At 50.1% G+C, this 21693-nt stretch overlaps 1 protein-coding gene and 1 long non-coding RNA gene across 2 annotated transcripts in view; one reads left to right on the top strand and one right to left on the bottom strand.

The window, feature by feature from the left end:
* Positions 1-16332, bottom strand: part of ZNF282 (zinc finger protein 282) — a 23498-nt gene extending 7166 nt beyond the window's left edge. Inside the window, exons 1-7 of the mRNA XM_033098926.1 lie at positions 16048-16332; positions 13364-13783; positions 6865-6991; positions 6251-6370; positions 3814-3933; positions 2210-2323; positions 931-1044 (exon numbers count right to left, since the gene is read on the bottom strand). Coding sequence (XP_032954817.1) covers positions 931-1044; positions 2210-2323; positions 3814-3933; positions 6251-6370; positions 6865-6991; positions 13364-13783; positions 16048-16212 — 1180 coding nt within the window. The 5' untranslated portion in view covers positions 16213-16332. The remainder of the gene's footprint in view (positions 1-930; positions 1045-2209; positions 2324-3813; positions 3934-6250; positions 6371-6864; positions 6992-13363; positions 13784-16047) is intronic.
* Positions 15398-21617, top strand: LOC117018132 (uncharacterized). The gene is made up of 3 exons (XR_004422178.1): positions 15398-15646; positions 16665-16782; positions 18573-21617. It is a non-coding gene; the product is annotated as an uncharacterized LOC117018132 (long non-coding RNA).
* The last annotated feature ends 76 nt before the right edge of the window (positions 21618-21693 follow it).

The following is a 21693-nucleotide window of genomic DNA, read 5'->3' as shown; positions in this document are numbered from 1 at the left end:
ACTAAGTCAGCTGTTTTGAGGGCGATGGCACTGGGTCTGGCAAGGAACACTAGCCTGATGCTAAGTGTTAAATAATCCATGGACATATGCCTATGTCACTGGCCATTAATTGGAGTTTCACAAAACACCTGAGACACCTAAGTCAGGTGAGACGTTTGGTCCAAAAGCTGTTGGGAGAAAAAAACCTCCCCTCTCCCTACTTGAGCTGTAGGATCTTCCCCAGTGACACTGGGGTGTCTCTCAGAGCTGGTTTGGGTGCTCCAGCCAGCGTTTCCAGCACCTGAGCTACCTGCTGCCGTGAGCTCCTGCCAGGCACTGCTGGCTCAGCTCTCTCCCAGCCCCTTCTCCTTTCCCTGTTGGTATGTGCTGAACTGTATCCCCCAAAAGATATGTCGAAATCTGAACCCCCAGTACCTCAGAATGTGACCTTATCTGGACATAGGGTCCTTGCAAGGTAATTAGTTCATATGGGGTCACACTGGAGTAGGGGCCCCTGATCCAATATGACTGTGTCCTTCTGAGAAGACAGCCTCGTGAAGACACATGCAAAGAAAACCATGAGAACATGGAGGGTTGGGGTGATACATCTACAAGCCAAGGAACGTCAAAGATTGCCAACAAACACCAGACGCTAGGAAGAGGCCAGGGAGGATCCCTACAGCTTTCAGAAGGGTACGGCCCTGCGGACTGCTTGGTTTCAGACTCCTGGTCTCCAGAACTGTGAGACAACACATTTCTGTTGTTGCAAAGCTACCAAGTTGGTGGGACTTTGTTAAGACAGCCCTAGGAAATAAACACACCTGCCGCCCTCTAGAAGGAAAGGGGACAGAGCTCCTGCCATGACAGAATATCACCCTGTCAGGGGGTAAACTGGAGTGAGCAGCCCTCCCTCTGGACGAAACACGCAGGGGTCCTGGGGGTGGCACTCACTGGGGCCAGAATCTAATCCGAGTTCTCCTTCCATTGAGTCGCGCGGGCCCCATGGGTACGGCTGCTCCTCCTGCTTGATCCATGACAAAATGTCATGTGCTGAGATCAGAGACTCTGCATGGAAAGAAGGCAAGCTTAGATTCTGTTGATTTCTGCTGAGTATCCCATCAAAGTTTTGAAAACCATCACATGCAAAGGCTGTTGCTCCAGCTTGTAGGGCACGAGGCGGTTTTGGTGTCCATTTTGTTCACTGGCCGTCCTCCCTCCTCGTGCCTTCACAAATGGGATGTCACTTGTGCTCGCTACGTTTCCGGGTGGCCAGGGAGGAGGCTTGCCTCAAAGTCTGTGTGGCCGCAGAGCCAGGATTACAAGAACCTAGGTCCCCTGACTCTATCCACTGAGCCCCAGAGCAGCCTATGGGTCCAGGACAGGCCAGAGGGCAGCCTGATCTCTGATGGCCACGGGATCAAGGGATGAGAGGTAGGACTTAAAAATCAGTGATGGCAGAAGCAGTGAGCAAAGGTCATTGCAACAACTGCAGTACAGACTGGCTGTTTGTCAGGAAGGCTCAGCTTTCCCTTCTGCCCAGGAGCCCCCTCAGTCTCCCTGCTGCGAAGTTAGAAAGTGGACAGTTTACAAGGATTGTTGGATTTTACGTCTGATATTCTCTTCCTGGTACGGGAAGTGGAATGAAATTTTGGGGTGATAACCACCAAAAGAGATGACACTGGACTGCTCCATGCCTGCACACACATGTGCACACACACACACATGCACACGTGTGCACGGGTGCAAACACACACGAACCCACGTGTGCTCTGGGCAGGTAGCACTTCCCTAGGTTCTTTTATGCTTCCCTTTATGCCTGGACCCTCCCCAGAAGTTTCCTGGGAGATACCTAACTATTAAATAGTATTCACTCAAAAAGTCCAGAAGGTGTAAATTACTTTCTTTTTGTCACAGAAATATATACAACTTTTAAAAGCCTTTTTAGTTATATTTATTGTTCAAAAATTTATTGTTCAATAATTTTACTATTACTTACATGGGCACATTAAATGAACAATTTAATGATTCCTTTAGAAAAATCCTCTCCACTTTACTAATAGTTATATTCTAAACATCTGTGCGAAGTCGCTAACTGAGGAACGCGCTGTATCTTATTCTCTGAGCCTCCAATGGCTTTTGACCCAAAGCGACTCGGATGGATTTGCCAACAGATACAAAAGTAAGCTGACGGGTTTTTTGTCCCCAGTCCTTCCTCTGGCGTCTTGCTCACCTGAATTGGGGTCCGTTGGGATATCTCTGTCTGCCAACTCCTGCTGATCCCACACACATGGGTGCTCCTCCTGTTTGATGCGGGACAAGAGGTCCTGGGCAGAGGCTGGCGAGTCTACACGTGGGAAGAGAGCGGCCAAGGTGTCAGGGGACACGGTAAGGCCTGCAAGCTTGTGGTCTGGGTAATCTCTCATTTCATGCAATTACATTTTTTCCCTACAAATCGGGTATACTTAAATTATATGAAGTATTTAAGTCAGCTTGGCCCCAAATAATGGAGCTTTTGCAACAAATAAGTGGATACTATTGGGGAGTGACACAAAGTGACTTCCAGAGGCCGTCCTGCTGTGCCTCAGCAACTTCCTCCTCAGAGGAGGTTCACGCTTGAATACTGAGTACTGAGTCCTGAGCACCACCATGAAAAGAGAAATGCCTCACGTGGGGATTTCCAGGAAAAGGACACCTTCTGGAAAGCCTTTTATCTTAACCATTTAATGGGATTTTTCTAAGATGTACCTTACGTCTTCTTTCTTCTGCAGCGTCTATTAAACCTCATTTACCCTTTACTTCCCTCTTATTTCTGATGCAGGGACCATGCTGAATGAGCCGGGAACTGGCTTTCCTCCACTCAGCCGCTGTCTGTGGGTTTGAGGCTCTACGGGGGATGAGGTTTGGGGGGCTCTAACCTGTGGGTAAGTAAACAGCTACAGGATGTTAATATAGTTTATGCTGGTTAATTGTATGGGTCCGTGTGGCTAGGTCACAGTACCCAGACATCTGGCCAAACGTTATTCCAGATGTTGCTGTGAAGGTATATTTTTTAGATGAGATTACCATTGAACTCAGCGGACGTTAAACGTAAAGCAGATTACTCTCCCTAATGCGGGTGGGCCTTACCCAATCAGTTGAAGACCTTAAAGAACATGCTGGCCTCCCCCGAGGACGAGGGGATTCTATCCACAGACAGCCCTGCAGATTCTGGATGTGCCAGCCTCCGCAATCATAGAAGCCAATGTCTCCCAATCAATCAACCAGTCTGTTTTCTCTCCCTCTCGCCACACACGCACACACATGCACGCCCCCAATGGTTCTCTGGAGAACTCTCATACATATCTGCTGTAACAGAGTTCTCACCTACAAACCCCGGCTGGAATGCCATTTGAAAGGAACTCTCCAGATGACCCCACAGGACTGCAACCCACCTGGTGCTGGCACAGAGGCGGCAGCCCGTAAAACTTGTATAAAACAATGAAAGCTCTTCCTGGTCAGAAGCAGGTCTTATGGACCGTTGTAGCCCCCGCCCCTAAGAGAGCCTCATAAAGTGCCTTACAGGCCGTACCACTGCCCTGATATGGCTTGTCAAAGGGAGGAAAACATTTTTAAACACTGATGTTACAAAGAAAAGAGAGAACAGCACGAAGCCCAGCTGTGCCAGCAAAGCAGCAATGCCATGTGCCATGTTTGCCTCCTAGGAGAAGCCCTGTCTCTCCGCCCATCCCAGATCCATAGCTCTTCCAGGTCCAGCTCAGGCCTGCGGCTGGCACACACGATACACACACTGCCGGACCGACCTCTCAGGCTTGGGCAGCTGTTCGGCTCACTCACCGGTAATGGATTCCGCGGGGATGGCTCTTTCCTCCAGGCCCCGCTGACCCCGGGTACACAGGGCTTCCTCCTGCTTCACCTGAGAGGATGCGTCCTGTGCAGGCACCAGAGGCTCGGCTCCTGGGGACAGAGAATCACACTACTTGGTGTCTTTTTTCTGTACGACTGTCACCCAGATGTTCTTGGGATCAGGAGTATGGTTGACAGCACTTGCCAGAGAAGAACACAGAGTCTCGGGTTCCTGTGGGTGACTATGGGGGACCCCAAGGAGCAGAAGGTACTGGAGCAGAGAAGCGATCGACATTCAGGACAAAGGGAGAGGCCAAGCCACAAAACAAGGCGTGAAAGTCTGTTCTAGAAACAGCCCCACGCCGGGCTGAATGCTAATCAGGTCCGGGCCAGAAGTTGGATCTTTGTGTAAGCATCATTCATCCTTGTTTATCAACCCCGTCAGACAGATGTGGCCAGACACACAGTCATCCTTACACACACACGTACCCACACGCGCACACTCACATACACGTATGTGATTAGCAAGAAGTTAGATGGGCAAAGACCCCCAACCCAGCCCCATTCTCGGATGGATAACACACCTCATCCTATGCAGAAAAGGCAACAACATATCCTCCACGTAGGCCCCACAAGGTGACCTCCTATTAGGTTCTATGGTGCGATGTACCAGCCCTGGCAGGAGACAGTTCAGGCAGCAGGAAAGCGCTTCCATGAGGAATCAAAGACATAGGGCCTGGTTTCAAGTGTCCTGGCCCAGATGCGTCATGGGACCCCTCTGGCTCTCAGGGGGCTAATCCCACCCAGGAAACGGGCATAGCGTTCCCTGTCCTAGCTCCCGCACTCTGCTGGGTGCGAACTCAGTGAAACCGCTGAGGGGACAGTGCTTTCGGTGTGAAAGGTCACCACAGCCACAGACCTCAAACGTTTGCAGGTTCTAGGTATTTTCGCTGTACGCACGTTTGCCATAAACAGCTTTGCCACAAGCATTTTGCTGCACAACTAATTGGCCATAAGGCCATTTCACCGTAAAAGATAAAATAATGAAAAATAAAAGAGGGATGTTACAAAGGAATGTAATAAGCATATGTTGTCAGTTTGGCTCAAATAAACTCATAAAAATTCAAATAAATAAATAAATATATAAATAAGATGTAATGAAACGAACAATAATAAAATTAACAAGACTTTAATTTGAAAAATGAAAATACACTGTTTTCGAAATCTTTTGTTCGCAGCATTATACTTTTTTTTTTTTGCTTGTTGATTCGTCTCCTCGTTTGGCATCACTTTTTTTTCCCCACTACATTTTCTTCCCTCATTAAGAGAGGTTATCAGTTTCCAACTAAAGAATCGATAATTAATGCTCTTGAATATTTGTGGATTAACAGCCACTTCTTTTATATTCGCGCAGCTTGGTAAACTTTTGGTTTTTTTGGGTGGGAGGGGTGACTGCACACCAGAGGATTTGCAAAAACTGGTATGTGACCACTTTCTAGCTTAGGGTGTGATGTGGCTTTATACATAGCTCTGTATGTCATCTGGCTTTATATGTCATTGTTGTCTCCAATGTTAAGATCTACTTGTCAGTGTACAAATCGCTCTGAGGACTAAGATTTATAAAACACAAAAATGGAAGTAATTACGAGAACCTCATCAATGGAGAAATGAAAGCAAACTGACAACTAGCTTAAGTACATTAAGTCTGCCAAATGCAAACCTAACTATTAACCAGTTATTTGATCTTTTATGGTGAAAATACCAAACACAGGAGCGTACAGGTGGCAGTTATGTGATAAGGCAGAGAATACAGTTTGAGTACCAGATTGCACCTGGTCCAACACTGCTCAGAAGAGCTGAGGCCCCAAGAAGAGACCCCGAGGGCAGAGCTGGGGCTAGAAGCCTAGCACCTTCCATCCCAGTGAAAGCTGACTGGGTGTCATGCTCTCAGGAGCTGGATTTCCTCAGGACCAGAGATTCCTCCTTGAGCAAGAACGCCTTGAAGGGTAAGTCTGCCTGGGACGTGGGGGTCTGGGTGAGAAGGGGGTGACGATTCTGGAGATGACCACTGAGCAAGAAGCAACGGGCCACAGCACAGCAGCATGTCCATGACTCCCCTTCCGCCCTCCCATCCAGCTGACCAGGGCTGCTCCCAGGTCTAGAGCCCCTCACTACAGGTCACCATCAGGCCGGCCCTATCCTCCTCTCTCCACCCAGCTTCCTGGGCCATCCAGAGCTGCATGGCCTGGAGGCAAAGGACGAGCATCCCTGGTGAGCTTTCAGGCACTGGCATCTCTTCCTGTGAGCGACCACCAAATTTCAATGGCGGCAGAACTGGCTCCACAAGCAACTCAAGAGAAGCCCCAAGGATGGTAGGGTTTCTGTCCTGCCCTGCTCTGGACCTGGACGTCTTTTCAGCTGCCATCACCTGTGTCCGGATCCATCAGGATTTCTCTCTCTTCTGGGTCACGCTGCTCCCACACGCAAGGCTCTTCCCTGGGCTCAACCTGGGGCGGAGCATCTGGCTTGGGGACTGGGCCCTCTGCGTCTGGAGTTGGAAGGGAAGGAAAGACGGAGTGAGGATGACCAAGGGGCCGATCGAGGGTGATGGCAGAAGCCTCCTTCCCCCCAAGCGCCCCTCCCCACCCAGTGCCCCTCTAGGTAGCTGGTGTGTGTCAGGATATCTCTTATGAGGAACCTTGAAAACAAGGCAATAGACTCTTCAATTTCTGGTATAGAAAATATGCCAGAATATATCAAAGCCGTTGGGATGTAGCGTGTGGTGAGGTGTAAATGACAGTTTAAACTGGGTTCCAAAACAGTGGTAGCGTAGCATTCAATTCTATGATAGACCGTGTCACTGGGTTTTAATTTTTACCCTGTTATGAATCACTCTAGCTTCCTAGCATTCTAAGCAAATCGTTTCTTGAGTTTCCATTAGGAAGAAACATGAACCCTTGTCCCGGTGGCGCGACGTGGGTGGAAAGCATGTCACTCCCCTCTCCAGGACTGCCGGCCACAGCGGTGGGAAGCTGTCCTTACCCAGGGACATGAGGGTTTTGTAGTTCTCCTTCACAAGGTTGTTGTAAAGCTCCTTCTGCCATTCGTCCAAGTTCTTCCACTCGTCCTCAGAGAAGTAAACAGCAATGTCGACGAAAGTCACTGGAACCTGGGCCAATAAAAGTGTCAGTCCGGGACCTCCTGCTCGCCTTCCCCGCCCCCTCTCCACAGGCAACCTCCCACCCGCAGCCTGGCCTTCGCTCTCCACAGCTCCTCGTCCCCATCCCAGCCCCGTCCATGCAGGGGGGGTCAGTCCACTCTATCTATTCCTGATCGCCTGGTGCTTCCAGAACAAGGATGGTCGACACTGCCTTCTTTTTTATGTATTTATACTTATTTTTAAAGTATTTAAGCCTGTCCTCTGCAATTTCACTTTCAGGTAACTGCGTGCCTGGAGGTCAAGTTGAAGTCAATGCTTTTTGGTGCTCAGTGTGACAGGGGTGTGGTAGGTTCTCAGAGTGGGTACGAAAACCCTGTTATAAAACCTGTATTTCTTGTCAGGTCACCTCTACATACACAGTGACATTTTTGTCATGAAAACATGTAAAATGGAAAGACATGTGCTCAAGCTCCACGACCTTGATGTCTTTTGTTCACCGCTGTATCCCAAGCATACAGAAAGAAGCCTACAGGTTCGGGTCAAGACATGCTTGCTGAATGTGTTGGACAGTGGTTGCCGATGCTAGCACGCTCCACGGTAGCCTGAGTGGCCCGTTGTCTGCCTGTCCCTCGCTATTCCAGGCAGTCTCATCTGTCACACACAGCTGTTACGTCTGTTTGACAAGGATCCTCGTCTACTCACTTCAGTCACCCACCAGCAACACCTCACCTTGGACCGAATCGTTCAACATGGTTTCACTTCCACCGTTTTAACAACTAACTGAAAGTCCCTTCTCTGAGCCCAGAGCCTTACGTCCCGCCCCTTTCTCATCCCTCCGGGACCAGCCTTTCACCCTCACTCTGAAATCCAACCCCTCGATTCTCCCCCATGCCCTAATCCTCGTCTTTGTACCTGCACGTACAGGGTCCCAGCTAGCCTATACGGCACCTTTGTGCGAGTGAGCAAAAGACAGCCCTGTGGACGTCAGGCCCACTGGTGTACAGCGTGGTAGGTGGGCAGCACCTTCACAGAAGTCAGAGATGTCAGCCCTTCAGGGTTAGGTGCTCATAACCTTAAGGGCATCCTGCACAGGTACTCTGTGCATACCTGTATTCCCCCTACTGACGAATAATAGCTCACCAGCCCTCTTTGGAAGGAGAGCTAGACCTTCTAATTCCCTGGACCCTCCAAGAGACTTGGGCAAATCTTCAACCTGGGAAAAGCGACACAGACCACTTTGCTCATTTTAATTCCTGGCTGCTAGACGAAAGTCACAAAATTCCGCAGGTGACACCCACTTGTCTCAGGTTGCTCTGGAAGCCTCTCGTTGACCTTGATCTCCCCTTCCTGTGTTCCCTGGGAAGTTTCTTTCGACCTCTTCCTGCGTCTTCCCCAGTCTATCCTTGATCGCAGGTAGCTGGTGGCAAGCTCCCTTCCTCCTCGCCCTTCTCTTTCTTACCAAACCCCACAATATATGCCCTTCATCTCTCCTCCACCTCCTGCCCAGGAAACTCAACCCAACCATCTTTTTGACATCTCTGTCTCTCCTTCTGCACTGGCATCCCCTCCAGGGAACCCCCCTCAACTCTGCTACCTCGAGCGACTCTTCTCTCCCTGTTCACCCAAAACATCCCGAGAGACACACTGCGTTCTTTCTTCTTCACAATCCATGCATCCTTTGAGCCCTTAAAATCTGTCTCTGAACTCCCGCGCTCTGAAACCACACCCCGAAAGGTCCTCGGGGGCCTTTGTTAGCCCTCACCCTTTCTGGCTTCTCTGAAAAGTCACACCGCCTTTGTCGAATTTTTCTCCTGCTTAGTTTCCTCACGATGCAGCCTCCTGCTGCCCAGCTCATGTCTTTATGGTTTCCTCTTCCTCCCCCAAGACCTCAGGTTCTGCCCTCGCACTTTGCTGTTTCTTCACGCTTCCCGTGGCATTTTCACTCTTCACAACTTCAATGGTTACCTCTCTGCAGAGGACATTCTTCAGCTTTCTTTGCTCCCTTCAAAGTTCACATTTCAACTGCCTTCTGAGTGGCTCCATTTAATCATCTTTTAAGTACTTCAAACTAAGTGTATCCAAAACCAAGTTCATTATCTTTTCTGACATCCCTACCCCTCTGCCTCACTTCACCATTTCTGTGGAAGGCCAACACTCTGCAATCATATTTTTGCAGCTGGAAATAGACATCACTTTGTAAAAACTTCACCGCACCAGGATACGTCTGAGACATGGCTCAGGACTGCAGGGGGCCTACCGTCCACCTGGATGGGAAAAACTACCCATGAATTAGCTACCAACGAATGAACAGGTGCAATAGAATCCAAGAGGCACAAAGGATCTGAGAGCCAACCGCCTTCCTGGAATCTGACAAAGAGAATGAAACCAGCATGGCCAAGCGTCCACAATCAATTATAACCATTGCTAGCAACATGAATTTACATTCTCGGTTGTAGGGTTTTCAAATATATCCACAAATTCTTCAATAGTCCCTTCAAAAAGTGCAGCCCAATTCTCCTCCCCCAAGTGCGGGCAGGATTTAGTGACTCACTTCTAAGAAATAAAAAAAGAAGTGATGGTGTAGGACTCCTGAGACCAGGTCAGAAAAGACATCGCAGCTTCCATGGCGTGAGGACACTCAAGCAGCCCTGTGGGGAGGGCCCCACGGTGAGGGACGTGAGCTTTCTTTCCACAGACACGTGACTGGACCACCTGGAAGCAGATCCTGGAGCCCCCGTCTAATACACAGTTGACGACAGTTTCATGAGACTCTGAGCCAGAAACACTCAGCTGAGCTGCTCCTGAATTTCTAACCCACAGAAAGCTGCAAGATGATAAATGATTCTTTTTTGGGGCTGCTAAGTTTGGGGGTAATTAGTTACACAGCAATAGGAAACTGACACAGTGAGCTACACAGTATTGTCCCATCAACAGAATCATTGAGGTTACAACTCCACGAAGGACGGAAGCTTCATTTTCCAGATGAGAACACTGACACTCCGAGGGTCCAACTGGGAATTTACTACATTATTATTTATTTATACTTCACTTGTTTCAAAAGAAGAACTGAGGAGGCTCAGGGACGGCAAAAACATGCTTGACCCACGGTAGGGAAACCAGTACGTGCAAAGCCAAGAGCCAAACCCTAGCCTTCTGATTCCAGACCCCATAACCATTCCGTTATTCCGTGAGGGCACATGTCAACTCAAGGGTCCTACGGCCGGATCCAACACACGGAACACACCACAGTGCCACGTAAGGACAGAGCACCGAGGTAAGACGCACAGCACAGACGAGAGTAAGGGCTGCGTGTGAGGAAATGCTGATTGTGCGGGACAAGCACCATATGTCAAACCATCTGAAAACCAGCCTGTGTGTGCTGCAGCGGCAGGAAATGTTTTAGGTATGAACCAGGCCACTGATACAACCCATTTCTGTGAGGCCTCAATAAACCACCGGCAAATAACTCCCCTGACAAAGTCACTGGGTTGTTGCCTCTGCAGACACGAAGACATACAAGACCCAGTCCCTTAATGTAGAAATGTGAACTCTCCAGCTCGAGTCACTCTGCAAATATTTTTTTGCATACCGCCTATACACCAGGTGCTGGTAGAGGCACAGAGACACAGCAACAAAATGAGCAGAATGTACACTTTGGTCAAAGAAAATGAACCACGAAGACAAAACAGAAGCAAACATTTAAGATGCCTGATGGCATAAGTGAGAGCAGGGACAGAGAAAAGAGTGTGCTGCAGCTGGGGGGACGTGGTTCTTTGGTGACCACGGTAGGGCACACTGATCGAGTGACAGCTGAGCGGGCCTTAGTGGAAGTGACAGAGAGGGAGCCGCGCACGTTCCCAGGGAAGGAGCTTTTCAGTGGAGGAAAGTCCCTGAGGGGGGATGGGTGGCGTGCCGGCAGGAACGCCAGAGGCCAGTGTGCCAGGACGGAGTGGGCAAAGGGGGTGGAGAGGAGACGAGGTTAGAGAGAGAGGGCCATTGACAAAATGGGGCTTTTACACTGAATAGGGTGGGAAGCCACTGGGGGTGTTAAACGGAGATGTAATATGACTGGTGGATATTTTAAAAGGCTCACTCTGGCTGCTCTGCTGAGACTAGGTTGTGTGGGGTGGGGGACAAGGGCAGAGACAAGGGGATCAGGCAGGAGGCCATGGCAATAGTCAGATGACAGGTGACAGGGGCTGTGACCAGACGGTGGCAGGAGCAACGCAGGTGGGCAGGACTGGTCAGACTGTGGGTGTTATTTTATGGAAAAATCAGGATAGTATTTTCTAAATATTGGAAGTAGGGTGTGAGAAAGAGAGGAGGCAAATCTGACCCCAAGGCTTCAGGCTTGAGCACCTGGCAGGATGGAGTTGTCTTCAACAGAGATGACGGCGACTTTGGATAGAACAGGTTTCAGGAAGAGGACTGGTTCCGTTAGGTCATGTCACCTCTGAGATATTTACTGATGCCCAGACGGAGACGCGGACTTAACAGGTAGGCATGTCAATCTGGCATTCAAAAAGCAAGTCTGGGCAAGATACAGAGCGAGAGTGGGAGGAAAAGACGGCATGCGGGAGTTGACAGCACACAGGCTCTGCTTCAAAGCCTGAGACTGGACGAAATTACGAGGGAGTGAGCGTAGGGAATAGCCAAAGACCGAGCCCTGGCCTGCTCCCAACATAAGAAGTTGGGGTAAGGAGTGAAACGAGCAAAGAAGAGAGAAGGAGCAGTGAGGTAGGAAGAGAATCAAGACAGGTGTCCTGGAAGCCACATGAAACGTGTTTCAGGGAGCGAGTGGTCAACCGCACGAAGTGCTGCTGGAAGGGAAGGGACGATGAAGGCTAAGAAACGGCCACTGGCTTTAACACCACGGACATCAGGGCTCTGGCAAGACCCAGAGGATGGAGAGGTGGTAGCAAAAGCCTGACGGGGTGGGTGCCGGGGAGCGTTATCCAACGACTGGTTTACAAGAATACCGAGAAGAGAGGAACATGCCGGGTGAGACCTTGGAGGACGCAGCAGCAGAATCCAGATGGTGAGAAACTCGACAGGATGGGTGGCCCATTTTTTCCCACAAATTGCAAGGAAAAATGAAAGAGATGAAGGAGGAACCTACAGATTACAAAAAAAGTCTTAAGAGACATAGCAGCCATAATGGGTAGACCTTCCTTAAGTTCTGATTCAAATAAATGAACGGAAAAAAAAGATCCTTGTTGACAGAACTGAAAGCTGGAACACCGAGTATTTGCGTCGATTGAGGCTTTTGTTGTGCAGATAATAATACTGAGATGATTCTTCTTTCAAAAAAAGAGTCTTTATCTTTTAGAGCCACATACTGAAATATTTATAAATACAATGACTGACGTCTGAGATTTGCTTCAAAATCACGAGTAGGGATTTCGACGAAACAAGATTGGCCAAGAGTTGACCACGGTTGAAGCTCGAAGATGGCTTCCTGAGGGTGCTTTACACTCTTCTATCTACTTTGGCATATGTTTGAATTTTCTATAACAAAAAGGTTTAAAAAGGGAAGAGAGAAAACAGGGATGCAAGGATTGGAGATGGCAAACATAGACTGCTTGCTGAAGAATTCTGCTCTGAAGAGCAGAGAAACGAGGTCCTAACCGGAAGGCAACATTACATTGTCTACGTGCTGGTGGGAATGGTCCAGCAGAGGGAAGAGTAAATGATGCGGAAGACAGAGAGCCATGCTGGCGTGACTTCCTGGAGTTAAGAGACAGGGTGGGGCAGCGAGCCCACAGGAACAGAAAAGGCGGAGTACGTGAGGTGGGCAGATGGATAAATGCTGTGGCTGCACATGGATGTCTCCTTTGAGTGACTCCATGTTCTCCGTGGACCAGAAGGCAGGGTCACGGACTGAGAGTGCCGTGTTGTTGAGCTGGGGCGGGAGAGTGGGAGAGCGAATAGAAGAGGAAATGGAATGTGAGTTCTGAACTTCGAGAAGGGCCCACCAGAGGGTCGTGGTCATGACTTTCAAGGGACTCGTGTCAGTGTGGTTTAGGATCTGCCTCTAGCCACGTTCAGACAAGCATATACAAAGCCAACCAATGACAAATGGTCATTTGCAGGTGCCAAATTGAAAAGCGTGAAGAGCGTCAGGAATTTGCAGACACCCAGACACTTCAGGGAGGGGCTGGGAACAGTGACAGTAAAGGCTCAAAAACAGAAACATGCAGACTGTGGGGAACGGGTGGAGGCCAACTTCACTGAGGGAGAACATTTGAAGCTGGGCTGTTCAAGTGGGGACAGGCTTCAAGAAGAAATCAGACAACTTTATGAGGACTGAAAATAAAATCAAGGGTTTGTTCACCTGCCTGGTCCTCCCCTCCAACCATGTCTCTGCGAACCACCACATACCTTGGGGACCTCCCCCTTGCTGCCCGGGGGTAGCCGCAGGACCCAGAAGTTCCTGTTTCTCAGCAGGTTCTCCATGTTCTCAAGCCGCCTCTGCAGCAGCCCGTACTCCTGCAGCAGGGTCCCCAGCACGGCCCATTTGCTCTCCATGTGGTTCCCAAACTCCACGGCCGTCTTCTCGCAGTCGGCCAGCTTCTTCTCGGCTGTCCCCGTCCGCCCCTCCAGATTTAGCAGCTGGCTGGCCTGGGCATCCACCTTCCTCTCCACGGCCTGAATGGCAGCCACCACGGTCCAGAGTGAGATCTCCGCCGTGGGCAGCTGGGGCTCTCTCATCATTCGGTCAGGGAAGACAGGTGCCCTATCTGGGAAGGGTGGGAACTGAAAAGGCATCGGTCGCCGGGCATCCATGTCCCATTCTTGAGCCTGGTACAGAGGGAGAAAGTGACAGCCTGGGATGAGAGCCTGTGTGAGAGGGGAGGACGGCCTGAGAACTCTACAAATCAAAGTCCATGGAGTCTCGTTCTTCGTCTAAGCCCCCTCCTCTCAAGGGATGGAGTTCATTAATGTCCCCAGCAATAGACCCAGCAGCCACCCACACAACCTTCCCATTTCCTGCCTGCATCAGTCAAGCTGGTCACTAGTTTACCCACCTTGACAGCCAAGGCTGTGGACACTCGCCTAAAATGTCACCTAGCACTTTCTGTGACTAAAACAGCTAAGTTCCCCAAGGGCTGGACGTAATGATACATTCTCTAGAGTTGGCCTAGTGTTTTCTGTTTCAAAGTAAGAATTTTCATGTAAGTCATCTGACCCTAATCTTCCCGGCAACCTCTAAGCAGGTTAGGACACGAATGATTATCTCTGCTTTAAAGATGATGAAATTGAGGCCCAGAGAAGTGGCTGGTCATTCTACAGCCCCTCGCTTCACTGCCAACTGGAGTAGTTCTAGGTGTGGCAGGTGACAAAGTTCAGGTGCTACTGCCACCCTCCCAGCAGGACCACAGCCAGGGAGCCCAAGCGAGGGAGCAGATGAGCTGCCTTTTTTGCATATACGAGTATTGATTCATGTTTCCAAAATGAAACTAGGTTTGCCAAAAAAACGTTACTCACTCAAGAGGGGTACCCCATGATTCAGGGCCACCGCTCCCCACTTCCTAGCTCTGGGCCTTCACCCTGGTAGGTGAGGTCCCATGGTTGCAGTTGGGAGCTGAGCCCTATGACCAAGAGAGGGTGGTCACCTGTTCACTGGTGACCTGGGAACCGGCCCCATTCCATAACAGCACCCAGGGCACACTGGCTGACCTCACAACGGCCTCTCTTTGCCATAGGGCACGGGAGGACGTGTCATCTTCTGTTCCCCCTGTTGCTGCTGAAGAGGCCCTCGGGCTGGGCAAAGACCTGCTGCTTAGAGGTGACCTGGACAGGCCTGGGACAGGCATGCCAACTGCCCTCTCTAACTTGGAGCAGCTGTGACAACCACAGAGGAACACCCCACAGCTTCCAGGAATCACTCCGTGACATGAGAGAAAGGGGACAGGGCCCTGGGCCCCAGACCTTGCTAAAAGAAGAGGTGGCAGTATCGCCATCGAAACTATGCACCTGGTCTCATTTAGGCTTCACTCCTGCCTGGGCCACAGAAGGGGACAAGGGCTGACAATGGAAGTTTACAAAGTCACCCAGCCCAGCTTCCTTTTCACAGGTTTGGAGACCGAAAGCTGAAGAATGATCAAACACAAGGCAACTCCTGGCTGACCTGTCAGAACCCTTGGAGAACCAGGCCACCAGCAGAGGGGCCTCTGGGGTTCCTGTCCAGGGTCAGCTCCACACTCTCCTCCAGGCCTCTCTCAGCACCGCAGCCCCCGCGGCACACACCACTCGGGAGCACTGGCCCCCAAGCTCGGCTGCACACTGAGAGCTTTGTGTCACGCTCAGAAATGCCCGGCGCCTACTCGCAACCCCAGAGACGCTGAGTTAACTGGTCTGGGACGAGCCTGGGGCGTCAGCTGTCTTAAGAGAGAGATGCTCAGGTGATTCTAATGTGCAGCCAAGTTTGCCAATCGCCGGAGGGAAGGCAAAGTCACCTCTCCATTGCCCCGTCGCTCCGTCACACCCGGTGCAAGGGAAAAGTAAATGACTGGTTGGTTATACTTGGTGAAAGGTGGCCATGCATTTAAAAATCTTTCCGTCAAAGTGGCTACAGTGTAAACCTGCGGAGGTACTCGTGTGTGCACACATCCCCGGGAGGGATCCGCGTGCTGCCGGCAAACCCATCCTGGTCCGCGCGAGGTGAGCCCGGGCCGGGGGTGGTGACGCGGTCACGACTCAGCCAGGTCCCGGGAACGGCGCGTCTCGGGCCCCTCCGGCCGCCGCCACTGGGCCCGGCCGGCAAGCGGCCTCGGGGGCCTGCGGCTCGGCGGCGCTCGGGCCGGGCCTGCCAGGGCGCCGGGGCCGGGACGCGGGCTAGGAGCCGGGACTCAGGGCCGGGCCTGCCTCGGGGCCCGCAGCGCCCCGCCTGCCTCGAGAGCCCGCCCGTGCCCCAGTCCACCCGGGGCCTCCGCTTCCGCGCCCGCCCGCCCGCTCGGGGCCCTCCGGCGCCCGGCAGCCCCGCGCCCGCAGCCCCGCAGCCCAGCGCCCCGCCCCCACGGCTAGGCGGCGCGGCCATGGCGTTGGGCTGGGGCTGCACCCACCTGCATGGGCGGCATTCCCTCGGCCATTTCCCCGCGCAACGCCGGCTCCTGGTGGCAGACCTCCTCTGGGGGCAGAGCCTGGGCCCAGCTCCAGCTCCCGCTGTCCAGCCCCAGGCCCTGGATGCCCAGCTGCTGAGGCTGCGGCCGTGTTGACACAAACTGCATCCTGGGAGTGCTGTTCCCCGCTCGGGCCGGCCAGGGAGAAGAAGAACGTTTTCCAGGCGTCTTCCCCCTCGCCGGGGCCGGACAGCTCCATCTACAGCCCGTAGGAGCAAACAGTCCCCTTTGGCGGCGCTCCCCGCCCCTCCGCAGCCAGCGCGCCAACCAATGGCCTCCGAGCTCCTGCCCGCCTGCGGGGACTGGTGGGGGCCACTCCCCGGTCCGGGCCACCGCCACCCCTAAGGTGGCCCTGGGCTGGTATGCTTCTTAGAGCCCCTCAGTCTGCAATGGTCTGCCCTAACGTCCCAAACAATGCAGGATACTGATTTCTATTAATTCTGAAAATGTATTGGATAGCCCAAGGAAAATGGTGTGTGACCCTTCTGAAAATTTTGCATGACTAATTGAGTCCCCAGACTCTTTCTTCTGGCCTTTACCTTTCCCTCATTTCTTTGCAGGCTTCACCTACCCACTGTCCTTCCCAATTCAAATTTACCTGGACCAATTCCAGGCCTTTGCGTTGGTCGGGATGATGGAGAAGTGACCTGGGGTCAAAAGAGGGCTGAACTCTTCCAGGTAAAGTGCACTGCATTTTAACAGCGGCCTCTTCCAAAACTTTTAAATACAGGTCAGTGTCACTTTGAAACGTCATGCCAAGGCAGAGGGGGAACCAGTGAGAGGCCAGGGTAGGTGGATGGAAAAGAGAGGGGGAAGGGGAAATTTTTACTACAAATATTCACTGAGCACCTACTATGTGCCAGGTACTGCTTGGAGGGTGGGGGCTGGCTTTGCAGTTAGCTACACCTGAGTTTAAATTCCCAAATCACCCCTCACTAGCTGTGACTATGAGCAAGTTATTTAATCCTCAAATTATTCTGATCTTCACTTGGTGTCTTCACATATAAATGAGGAAAACAATACCAACTCCACAGTTATAAAAATCAAATGGGAACAGTGCTCAGCACACAGTAGGTACTCAACAAAGGTAGTTACTCCCCAAAGGTAAGTCCCTGTGATTATCCTCAAAATAGTGTCTGCTTCCTCTTCCTAAATGACTAGTCCCTATCTCGTTCAGACTGATCTCCACGGCTCAGGATGGCGTGTGTGGAGGCAGACCGACCACAGAACCACTCCAGACTGGTAGCCTCTCATTCCAGGGCACTTAGTAAACTAAAGGGCATTATCGGCCCAAGAGACATGTGCTTAGAGCCCCACATTCAGGACAATTATCAATTATTTCCTCCGTTAGGCACACTTGCAGGCTACAGAGTGAGTACCTCAAGGGCTTAGTACTACCCTCAAGGAGCTTAAGGGCAGGCAGAGGTGATGCTCCCAGAAATTCAGTGATTTCCTTCCCTCTGCTCCCTGGCCACAGGCTGCCCCGAATGTAAATATCATATCCACTTTTATTTTAGGTTTTTTTTGTTTTTTTAAGGAGGGCGCGGCTCACATGCAGGGATCCAACCAGCAACCTTGGTGTTATTAGCACCACGCTCTAACCAACTGAGCTAATGGGCCACACCCTCGTGTCCACTTTTATTAGGGGAAGCAGGCAAGTAGAGTCTGAAAAGCTCCAGGTAAATTCATTTCCACCAGTGAGACACATTTCAGGACACACATTCTGACCTATGGATAATCAGCCAACTGCGCTCTTTCCTAGAGGTGGAAAACAGAGGCTAGGTTAGTCCCAAGGGTAAGGTACCTTTTCAGTATAAAGCAGTTAATTGACTACGTCCCTTCCTAAGCATTAATAACTACTTCCCTTTTACATAGTGAGACACCACTGTAGTACATCCACGTTGTTTCTCCTTCACAGAGGGTGGACATCACACAGCTATCCGCACTGTCACCCCTTACAGCCAGGGAGTGGCTGCCCAGGGCTGGAGGTTCAGTCCACTGTCATTATATGAGCAAAGCTACTCAACTCAAACAGAAGTTAAATGCACAGGCTTCATTGTATTAGCCTGATGTTCTAACCGCCAAGCCTAGCAATCACAGGCCACAAAACCCAGCAGTCCATACAGCAGGAGGGTAGCGAATGGGGGTCTCGGGGGCACTTCCCAGAAGGGAGCCAAGAAGGGCACAAGGAGGGGGCTGTAGTGGCACAAGCCACGGCCGTCTTGAGTACTCCAGTGACCCACGGGCTGAGAGATCCTGTCCTGGCAGAAGTGACCAGTCATCAGACTTGTTTTATGAATCACTGGGTAGCGAGGAGGCAGTTATCTAACTGAGGAACAGAATGAGCAACTGGATAGAGTAAAAAAGTCAAGTCTCATGGTTAATAAACATTTCTTGACAGGGAAGGACCCAGGCTGGCCCCTCGCTCTCTCAGGTGGGAATCGACTTCTTTTCATCTCCTCCCCTAGGAATTCTGTAGCTGCTGGTCTGGACCAGGCATTGGACGGGACGGATGCTGAACTACGAGATGGAGGGGAGGCCAAAGGACGGGGACGTTGTGAACGCCAGAACTTTTATGTGTTGCGAGGGTTCATTGTATGCACCAACCTGACCCGGGCCAAGGGATGCCCAGAGAGCTGGTAACACATTTCTGGATATGCTGTGAGGGTGTGTGCAGAGGAAATTAGCATTTGCATCAGTAGACTGAGTAAAGGACCCCTCATCCAACCCACTGAGGGATTAAGAACTTTATTCACCTACTGTCAAGACTTGTAAAAGTGGTGAAATGCCGTTTCAAAGTAGGCTGAAAATAAACCGAGGAGGGAAAAGTACTATTTCCTCCAAACTTTATATAGGTATAAAGCAGAAATATTCAGAAGTTAGTGAGAAAGAGGAAGAGAGAGTGTGAAAATGTGTGTGTCCATGTGTATGTTTGGGCATTTACGTTTGAATTAAAATGGTGGATCTGAAAAAGGCAAGAGTGTTGAAAAGTCATTAGCAAGAGCAAACTGACCTTGAAACTGTATAATATGAAATATTTGTGATCCCCACATTAACACCTTGTGCCTCTTCTAAGTAGTCTTGGGGCTTTATCACCTAACCCCCAATGCCCCCCGCCTTAAAGCCCTGCCTCTGATTTTCAGTCACACTTAGGTTGTCAGTGACTGTGCAACCTAAGGAGTTACCCTTCTTTGGCGGTTGGCATCACTAGGGACAGCATCTTGAAGGCAGGTTGTAAGCACAGTTATTATGACTGAGGAAAGTACCAGAGTCATTAAGAACTTAACTGTAATTGCTCAAGTGACCTGCTCTCCTCAACAGGTATAACGCAACAGGCACCTAGCGCTTAGAAACCCTCCATGAAGAAGACAGGTTATATGTTGGTAACGACTGCAGTATGTTCTCTTGAAATCTTCTCAATCTCCAACTTTTAAGTTTGGTTTTGATTACTAAAATTGGTCAAAATTCATTCAAAGTAATGTCTAGTGTACGTGCAGAAAAATGCCGATTTTTAAAAATGCAATAAATAGGGTATTAAAACCATGTATTATTGTTAAATCTGAGCTGGTTTTTGTGCTTCAGCAACCTGCTCTTACAAGGAGGCGCTGGCCTCCCCACCCTGGACGTGAGGGAGGGGTCGGGTGCAGGCACTGGGACCACTGCCATCTGTGCTCAGTGCTCACCCAGCGTCCTGCCAGTGTGACGTCCCACGTCTCTGGACAGAGGCTGCAGTGAGCACAGCTGAAGCCAATGCTGCTTCTCCCACTGCCTCTAGAGTGCCTAACTTAACCACTGAGAGCTGCCGCAGCTTTTCCACCGACCGTTCCCACAGCCTATTTGCTCCTGAGTCCTGCCTCAGGAATCAAATGATGACTTCCCATTGTGGACTCAAAGACCCTTTATTAATCTCCAGTCTACAGCTCCCTGCTCCAGGGAAGCAGGCTAACTGGTCATTTCCAGTCCAATAATTCACTTTCTCTCTCCACAATCCTCTAAACTTGTAGGCACATTAGAATCACGTAGGGGAATTTAAAAAAAAAAAACAAACATCCAGACCCCACCCCAGATGAAGGAAATCATGCCGGGGTGGGCACTGGCACACCGTTTATTCAGCTCCCTAGGTTATTCCAATATACAGCCAAGAACAAAGCCAGGGAACGTCTTTCCCGTCTTCCTCACATCCTGGTCTTAGCCCCTGAGGAAATGAACACCTTACATGGTCACTTACTGGCTAATAATAAAATGACGGATTTAATTCTCTTGTTCATTGTTTTTATCCTGTTTACTCACTGAGGTCGGCTAGTAGACATTGTTTTCCTTGTATACTTTAAAACTATAAACTCAAAGCCGAGAACTGGCTTGATGTACATAGCATATGTACATCCTTAATTTTGGATTCTGCTTGTTTCACCTGATCTCTCCAGTAATGTGCCTGCCTCCCTAATTTATTATAATTCCTCGTAGATATAAAACTGGTTACCTTGCATATGTTGCTGGTAGAAGTCAACATTCTATGGGTCTACCTGGTATTTTCTGCATCCAACTTTGTTGTCAGTCTCTGCTCACACATACGTCCATTCGCCCACAGCTCCCCAAACTGCAATCTCAGGCAGCTTCTCCCCAGCACAGGCAAGGAAACTGGAAGTGAAGAAACGACCACTGCCCAGTCTTGAATGAAGAGAAGCACCAACAACATCCAGGAGATTGTTTAACTGGTCAACGAGTAATTCTCCTGCCCCTACTACGTCAACCCTTTCTTCTTAGGCCTGTAATGTTTCAAGGTACTTTAAGACCTTCCTTCATTTGAGCCTCACAGCACCTACATAAACTTGGCAAAGCGTGAATTATCCTTACATTACATGAGAAAGCAAAGCAAGGTTAAAACTCTGGCCTCCTGACTTCCTTTCCGGGACCTTTCTCATTACGATATTCCTTATCCTTATAAAAGCATTAAAAATGCTATACACATTTTACAATATGTAGAATTCACAGGGAAAAATACTGAGTGACCCCAGCATCCTAGAACCGCCATTGTTATTTTGGTGTGTTTTCCTACGCCTAAAAAATGCAATCAACTGCATACTGTGTATTTGAAACAAAATTTTATAGTTTCGCTAGAAGTTTGTTAGTTTGTGTGGCTTTGGAGTAATTATAATATGGTTAGAATGAGACTCTTTATTTTGTAATGACGCTTACCTCTCCAAGGTGTCTATTCTGTGTCGAAGCAATCACTCAGTAGGGCAGAATCTGGAGAGAAACTAGACAAGGAAAACAGGACCAGGAAGTAAAATCTTATGATTTTAGAGTTGGAAGGGATCCCATATCATCTTGTTCCATGTGCACACTAGAATTAGGAAAATGAGATCTCCACAAATTAAGTGGCTTGCTCCATATCAAAAGGGTAGAGAAAGTTAAGCTAGGACCAGAATCGTTTTTCATGCCTGCTCACGTGGTCTTCCCACTGTGCGATTATTCATGGAGCATCCAGGTCCCTAACCGCATGTGGCACCATGAGCGATAGCAAAAGTAAGACACGGCTTCCGTTCTTGGATAGCTTAATTTTTAGACTACTTTCAAGGTTTTACAGCA

The sequence above is a fragment of the Rhinolophus ferrumequinum genome, chromosome 26 (genome assembly GCF_004115265.2).
Source record: "Rhinolophus ferrumequinum isolate MPI-CBG mRhiFer1 chromosome 26, mRhiFer1_v1.p, whole genome shotgun sequence".
Taxonomy (NCBI): Eukaryota; Metazoa; Chordata; class Mammalia; order Chiroptera; family Rhinolophidae; genus Rhinolophus; species Rhinolophus ferrumequinum.
The sequence above is the reverse complement of the archived record's forward strand: the minus strand, read 5'-3'. Positions and strand labels throughout refer to the sequence as shown.